The following is an 8,486-nucleotide window of genomic DNA, read 5'->3' as shown; positions in this document are numbered from 1 at the left end:
GATCTCCTCTTTGTCTTTATCCTGGCAGCTGCATTTCTAACATCCTTCTACCAATATACCCACTGTCCCTCCTCTGGACATGTCCAAACCATCTCATTCTGGTCTCTCTAACTTTATCTCCCAGTTGTTCAACCTGTGCTGTACCTCTGATGATCTCATTCCTAATCTGATCCATCCTTGTCACTCCTAAGGAGAACCTCAACATCTTCTATTCTGACACTTCCACTTCCTTCATTCACACACATGTACTCTGTCTTACTACGGCTGACTTTCAGTCCTCTTCTTTCAAGTGCATACCTCCCCCTCTCCAAGCTCTCTTCCACCTGTTCCCACCACAGATCACGTCATCTGCAAACATCATAGTCCACGTGGATGCCTCAATATTCATCGTTCATACCCTTTCCGTAAAAAAGCTGAATCATCCTTTTAAATGCTTGCTCAGACATGCAACGTACCAGAGACCTGCAGTTACTGACGTGATCTATAGAAAACAGTATGTGCCTCATTCACTCAACAGTTACCTCAGACCTGCTGATAATGGAGCGATTGTGATTAGTATTTAAATAGTAATCCATTCTACGTAAAAACCTTTAGCCTGTGAGTCCCAGAAACTTATTAAACTGAATTTGAACTTTTTTTTTAAATTTTATGTAAAGCCCAAAGTTTGGTCTGATTGCACAGCAGTTTGTGTTGTATTCTGCTGGGCGTAGATTTAGGTATTTATAGTCACTTGAAATAAAGTATTTTAGTGTAGTCTGTGGTAGCTCGTTGCCGTGGTCCCATAATCCTGAGGCTGCAGGTCGCAGCAGGAAGGACGTCTGGTGTAAAAACCACAGCCAGACCTTGCGTGCGCGTTCGCTCGCTTGTAGAAAGAAGCAACTGACAGAACAAGCAGCGTAATCTGAAGCAGAACTTGTTCACCAAGAGGCACCAGTCATTTATTTAAAATAACCAATGATCCTCCAGTGAAATTTCTCTGCAGATGATTTTACTAAGAAAACACAGCACTTTAAGTTTAAAGTTTTAATTCACAGGTATTTCCAGGTTCGGGTGTTAAATACCAATCGTGTTTTTTCAATAAAGGCTGTTTGTAATGTGACACTATGTATATGTTGAGTGTTTTGGACGGTAAAAGTCAGAGTTTGTGAAGTTCTGCTCCCACACAAATGCCCGTGTTCGGTTTGTTTCACTGGTCAGCTGTTTGTGTGTTTTTGTTTGTGAACCGGGTCACCTGTGCCAAAACCCAGAAACGCTGTAGTCTGCTCTCAGGTTTTTATCCTCGTATGAAGCTTATTTTTGTAATCAGAAGTCATTTCTGTTCAATACGTTCTTCTCTCTAAGTACTACCAATCAAACTGTAACTGTGATATTTGTCAATACTTGAACATCTGCATATTTTTCTTCTGTAAAATTGATCTGGAAGAGCAGGGAAACTTTTGAATGGTTAGACAAACCTAAATGTTCAGTGCTAATAGTTCAGATCTTCTGAGGTGGAGTTTTATGGAACAGCTTTGAACAACTAATATCTTACCTGCTGTAGGTAGCTCTTTGAACAACCTTGGTTTTGGAGAAATGATTAAAAGAAACTAATCAGACTGACAAGCTAATGGCTAGTCAAGTGGCAATAAGCCTAAAATGGGTTGCTGTCATCGTAAAACAGCTATCAGCGTTAAAGTAGTTCATGGGAAGGTCAGTTTATAACCCTTTAAAGGGATAGTTTGGTCATTTTGAAAAGATGTGTCGAATAGTAATCAACAGTTTATCAGATGACATCAATCGTAAGGCTTATTCAAAAACCAATTCTGTGAAATGGCCGCAGACCAGTGTGTCTTTAAGCTTCCTCTGGCCTTTCAGATGAAGCCGTCACGTTCCGCTCAGACGTGAGCTTCGAGCCGAACCAAGAGAGACGCGGAGCAGAACTCTGCTGGGTTGAAACAGAGCGTGATGCATTCACTGTGTGTCGGACATTTCCCTCGTCTCATTTATTATAATGAATTACTCAGTTTAGCGATCCGCTTTGTGGTTAACTAATTTTTTATTTTTTTTTACTAAAAAGTTTCTGTGTATCATCAACAATACACTCTCTGTAACAAATCACTTTGCTGCGGTCACAACTAATACCATCAGTTCACTGCATAACTGAGCTCTAAGGATCTTTTGATCCATTTATCATTTCCTCACGGTGGCCAGCCCGGCTTTTTATTGCTTCGCTCGGCGGCACAGAGACACAACAGAGGTGGTCTGTCTGCGCCCCCCCCACCCCCGCTTGTCTTCTTTATGGACCAAGATGTACGAACGAAAACGCTATCATGCAAAAGTGTAGAAATGTTACGAGTGTTCCAACAAAGTTCAGTCAGGTCATCTGGACGGTTTCTTTTTTTGTTGAGACGTTTCGTCCTTCATCTAAAGGACTTCATCAGTCTAAGGAGCCACAACAAGCTCAGTCCCACAGCACACTCACATAGTGGGCCAACCAGTTTGCTGGCGCTAAGATGGTTTCTGGGGCCTGTCCTCTCCTCCCGTCAACTCCTCTGAGGCAGCCATGGCCAAAGTGGTTCAAAACATCAAAGTTCAACAATCCAGGTAGAAAATTCAACAAAGTTAAATCAGGTCATCTGGACATTTTCTGTTTTTTGTTGAGACGTTTCGTCCTTCATCCAAAGGACTTCATCAGTCCGAGGAGCCACAACAAACTCAGTCCCACAAGCAGCACTCACATAGTGGACCACGGCTGCCTCAGAGGAGTCGACGGGGGAGAGGGTGGGCTCCAGAAACCATCTTATCCCCAGAGAACTGGTTGTTCCACTATGTGAGTGCTGCTTGTGGGACTGAGTTTGTTGTGGCTCCTCGGACTGATGAAGTCCTTTGTATGAAGGACGAAACGTCTCAACAAAAAAGGAAACCGTCCGGATGACCTGACTGAACACGGTTTGATTTCGTTTTACCTGAATTATTGAGATGAACTTTGGTGTTGTGTAGCGTTCTTTCACACCAGCATATTTGTGAGTGGCTACCAAAGACTCGTGGACTTTTTCCTTTTTCTACTTACGCTATGGTTGATAAGGTACCAACTATCCTTTAATGTCAAGTCTGAGTCGCACAGTAGCGTACAAAAACCCAAAACATAAACAAAAAACCATGTTTATTTGCAAATGAAAAAGATCGACGGCAGCAGCTAGTGGAGCACTTTAATGTAAAAATGGTATAATATTTACATAACTGTGATATCTGAAACTGACAACGATGTGAAGGTTTTTAAAACAGTGCTTGAATCGTTATTAAAAAACGTTTGAGGATTTAAAATGACAGCGACCCTCTTTGGGTTTTGGCCCCGCTCAGACTAGTTGCTCACTTGTCAATCTGGTCAGAAACAATTACACTTTCCCAAAACGGAGTTTGTTCTACAGCAGGTAAGATACTGTTTATAACCCTTCCATAGGAACTCTCTTTGAAAGACCTGGCGTGTTGATTTACGTTTGTAAATTCAAGCTAAATCAAATTTCTAGAGACAAACGTCCAGTCTGTACAAACAGTATTTGACAATCAAAACCATCTCCTGATTGTTCTCAAACTCTTTACATTACATCACTCGTTTTCTGATGAAGGTTGGGGGCTATGAACGACGCACTCGTTCTGATTAGATTATTTTTTTCTCCCTCATGTAGAAGTCAAACAAAACACTTCTAGTTCGATTTCATTTTAGCGCTATTCTATTTAACTTGACATGAATGTTTTTAATTTAATTTCATGTTTTTATTACGTCAGCTGAGGACAGCTCAGGTGGTTTATCTGCGCTTTAGTGCTATTGGATCACATCACAACTGAAATGATTGAAAACAGGATAAACAACTCATGTTTGATTGTGTGTAACACATTGACATTTTTCACTTTGACTTTTTTTTTTACATCTTCCATTCCTTTATTTTTAATAGCTCATAACTAAGCAGTAAGCACGATACTCCACCATGCACTAAAGAGATTTTACATGAACCGATTTATAAAAAATAAATGACCAAATCATTACCGTAGCATGTGCGTGTTACACTAAACTCTGACAGTTCTGTCTCATATGAAAAGAACTGTTCAGACAGAGACTGTATAAGAGGTGTGTGTGTGTGTGTGTTGTGCGTCATGTGACTCATTCAGTTTGTAGAAGCATCAAAAGGTGCTCTGATCACATTAGTTTTACATTTTAACCCCACTAGGCTGCATGGGTTCCAGTTTTCATGTCATTGTAGAAAAACATCAAATCTCACGTTGTGTGACAGAAGACATGTCATGGAAGTTCTTACTTTTTTTATTATGTCTGTGTTCCTCCTCGGAGAGGGAGCAAAGTTTCATGTGTTTACAGTATATGAAATATTTTGCTGTAACCTCTAAATAGTTGGAAAAAGCTGAGCTGAGCACATGTATGATGTGTCAGATGGCATCTTCAGAACTGAGCTGTGAAAATTATGCAGAGATACTATAATAAAAAATATCTAAATATTGAAATTTAAAGAAACATCACTAATTTTTCTTTTTTTAATCAATTACTTTTACAAAAGTTAGCTATGCTTGTTCACTGGCATCCAGCAGGGGGTGTTGCATACCCCCACCCCCCACTCAAAGGGAAAAAAAATGCATTAAGAGAAAAAAAAAAAAAAAGTCTTATTACGAGAATAAAGTCGTAATGCATCCTGGGTCGGCTCACACCTGCTGTGGACAGCCTCCAGTGCGAGTCACTGTGTTTATGAAGTAGTCCACGATCACTTTTGGGTCAAGGTTTGTGAAATATGCCTCCATTCATATTAAATGACTGATTTAATTAATGCCATACAGCTTCAGTTTATCATAAGAATTCATATGTTACAGTGCAACGGGTCCCTGCTATTGTACTGCCGACGTCAACATTCATCATTTTACCGCAGTTTTAACTTTTTTCATGTCCGAGTTCTGATATTATGACTTTATTCTGGTAATAATAGGACGTTATCGTAAATTACATTATTGTTGTACAACTTTATTCTTGCAACATGTCGTACAACTTTGTTCGTAATGTTTTGTTTTTTTTTCTTAGCGTGGCCCTAAAGCTCTGTCGTACGTACAAATGTGTATTTTATGGCAAGTCTTTAGCAGGGGCCTTCACTTCTGCACAGCTCGGAGAGAAAAGAAGAGAAACTTAAAATGTTCCACATTTTATATAGTTTTTGTTACATCTTCATTTCGTAGAACTGCCAAATCAGATGTTACTCTGATGTTAACTTCTGTTTTTAAAAACCGTACCAAACCCAACACACCCAGGTGCAGTCTTTAGACGATCTTTGGCTTGAATAAAAAAAAAACAACTCACCGTTTCAGCCACTTAATGTTTTCCATGAGGTCTCCACATTTATCATCTATAAACAACATGAATACCCCCCCACCCCACAAGTATTTAGTTATTTTAAAGTGTGTGTAGACTGTATATTTTCTGTTTGTTGAAGTCAAGGTTTGTGTTCAGGCACAGAGCAGAATACAGGAAGGAAATCTCAAAAAGGCATTCACTTGCATTTAAATAAACAAGATTGTACAGATATTTCTGATTATTTTTGTAAAATTTGAAATGTCATTGTAAAACAATAAAACGTTTCATATTCTATTTTTTGTGCGTCATTTATTTGAGTTCTGGAAAGTATTTGGTGGGGGAGAGATCTAGAAGAAAAAAGAAAATCATCAAACTGTTCTTTATTAAAGAAAATATCCTACAATCGGCTATAAAAGGCACTTCAATCTGGTCTCTGTACAACACAAGTGAACACAACCTGAACAAACAATATCTGAACAAAAAATGTAAACGTCTAAATTAAACACTTCACTAAAACCAAAACGGCCAATTAACAAAAAAAAAAAACACGTGATTTCCCACAACAGTGTCGTGAGCCGCCAAGCTAACAAAATTACAAAAATGATACATTCCTGGTTGCAACGCACAGAAAAGTCAAACGTGTTTGACGGGCATCAAATATAAAAACAAACATTCTATGGGTCCTTGAAAAATTAAAACAATTAACACTATAAACTAGGGGTTCCCAAACCTGCTCCTTGAGGAACACCATCCTGCATGTTTTAGTCGTTTCCTTGCTCCAACGCACCTGATTCAGTGATTTAACTACTCGAGCTCTGTAGAGCCAATTAAAATCAACCATTCACTCAGATCAGGTGTGTTGGAGCAGAGGAACAACTAAAACATGCAGGATGGTCCTCGGGGACCAGGGTTGAGAACCACTGATATGAACGATGGTAATACATTTTTTTTTCCTGATAATAAAAGCTAAAACAGGATCCCATGTGGTTAAAAGAAAACGTTTATCCTTACAGATACAGTTTCATATGTGGTTCCACCTGAACAAAGAGCTCATACTGTACGTTGGATGTCAATTAGAAGCGTGAGGAGCTCTGGCTGCACCACATTAAAAACGTGAAGCTTCGTCTACGTGCAAACTGTCTCCTCGCTGCTGCACATGCACGCTGAATTTACAAGCAGCTCAGGAACAGCGTGGCTGCAGCGTCCTCCAGTGGCATTAAAGCAAACTTTGACCACAAACACACATTTACAGCAGTTTACTGCAGAGACAAACGGTTGAGCCCTCAGCAAATTCTGCTTTGTGAACGGTCTAGATGGTTCAAACAAATGGAAGAAGGTGGAAAGCAGAAAATCATCAAGAGTTAAATACAAATAAAAACATTCACCTGATTTGAAACCATCACTTTTAAACCTCTGCTCCTCAGAGGATCCAATCCTAGTGGAGTAATCTAAAGCACGACCCATGGTTTGATGTGAAATGAAGGAGCGTGCTGCATGGCTCTCTTTGATTTGGCGAAGTCAACCCATCCGTTGTCACTAGTCATCCTTTTTGTTTCCACCATCCTCACGATTCTGAAAGGACAAGTAACCAGGTACAAAACTTCAGTCGGTTTCAAAATATTATGTAAGGCTACACAATCGTATTACAAAACAAAAACCAAAGCTGGTACATAAAATGAAAGGTCATCTGCTTATGAGTGTTTCTTTTTAAATTAAATGTCAAACACCGAACTTCAGGATTGACCTCGACTGGAAATCTAAAATAAATGTTTAAGTAGGGGGTTATGTGGAAATGTTATTATCAAAAATGTTATTTGTTGTAGATAGCCGTTTGAACAAATTCAGTTTGGAGGAAAAAAGTTGAATTCTAATTGGATGGATGAGCCAACAACCAATCTGTGCAGGTCCAAAACCAGAGCAGACTACTGCCATAAAACGTCAGTGTAATCATAGTGCTTCATGCGAACGCTCTTTTATAAACCTTTACATTCACATTTCACTTATTTACACTGAATATTTTGGCTATTTGCCAGCCTAAACAGGAAAAGCAGCAACTAGCTGTAGCACTTCGACAGAAGCCTGGACCACTTCCTGCAACATTATTAGAGCATTTCTGTCAGATTGACCGTGCAACGTGATGAGACTGAAACTAGGCCTGTCACGATAACACATTTTGCTGGGCAATTAATCATCTCAGAAATTATTGTAATAAATGATAATATCGCTTGAAATTCGACAAACGATATCGCTTGAAATTCGACAAACGATATCGCTTGAAATTCGACAAACGATATCGCTTGAAATTCGACAAACGATAATATTGTTTGAAATTTGACAATAAATGGCAATTAGTTTGAAATTTGACAATAAATGGCAATTGTTTTTCGGTTCTCAAAATGGCGGACGCTTGGTATGGTTTGAGCTCTTTAGCATAGCATTTGTTACACAAAGCTTTTAATAAAAAAAAAAAAAAAAAAACATCAGTAAACAAGTTTTAAACTTTTTTGCGAAGAAAATCAACTTTTACACAAGAAGCACGGGTTTCCAACTGAATTTTGGAGCTTCGACAACATGGAGGAAATTAGAGTCAGGTGTTTTCAATTAATGGAAGGAAGATCAGGTGCGAGTGGACTAGGGGTGGGCGATATGGCTCAAATATAATATCGAGATATTTCAGAGCATTCTGACGATAATAAATTTTGCGATACATATATAAAAAAAAACTGAAATCATAGTTAGACAAAATTAACTTAACATGTTGTTTTGCAGTATTACATAAAATAAAAAACAAGGGGTAATGTTACTGAAATTACTTTATTTAGTAAAATATTCAATCTCCAAGTATAAAAATAAAAAAGATCCTTCTGTTATTTAGATTGAAAAAAAGTGTGCACAAATAGATCAATAAATCCACCACAAAAACTAAAGTGCAGGTGAAGTTTCCCAAAATAAATAAAATGAAGTTTAAGATCTGTTGAGCATAAATGTAACAAACAAAATATATGTTGCCTTTAAATGAGCTATAACTTCCAAAACTTGTAACAAGATGATCAGCTGACCCTGAAACTTGCTGGTCTTTCATCTTCCTCTGTTCCTGCAGAAATGATTCAATTCTCTGTTCACCCGACTCTGTTCACCCGACTCTGTTCACCCGACTCTG

The 8,486-nt window shown here is 38.6% G+C and overlaps 1 protein-coding gene across 1 annotated transcript in view; it reads right to left on the bottom strand.

Moving 5' to 3' along the window:
- Positions 1-6,760: 6,760 nt before the first annotated feature.
- The window catches only part of bcap29 (B cell receptor associated protein 29), a 375,732-nt gene continuing 374,006 nt past the window's right edge, over positions 6,761-8,486 (bottom strand). Inside the window, exon 8 of the mRNA XM_037677466.1 lies at positions 6,761-6,898. Within this exon, the coding sequence (XP_037533394.1) occupies positions 6,863-6,898 (36 nt within the window). The 3' untranslated portion in view covers positions 6,761-6,862. The remainder of the gene's footprint in view (positions 6,899-8,486) is intronic.

Source organism: Nematolebias whitei, chromosome 6 (assembly GCF_014905685.2).
Source record: "Nematolebias whitei isolate Nwh7 chromosome 6, NemWhi1, whole genome shotgun sequence".
Taxonomy (NCBI): Eukaryota; Metazoa; Chordata; class Actinopteri; order Cyprinodontiformes; family Rivulidae; genus Nematolebias; species Nematolebias whitei.
Note: the sequence above shows the minus strand (reverse complement) of the source record. Positions and strands in the feature narration are given on the sequence as shown.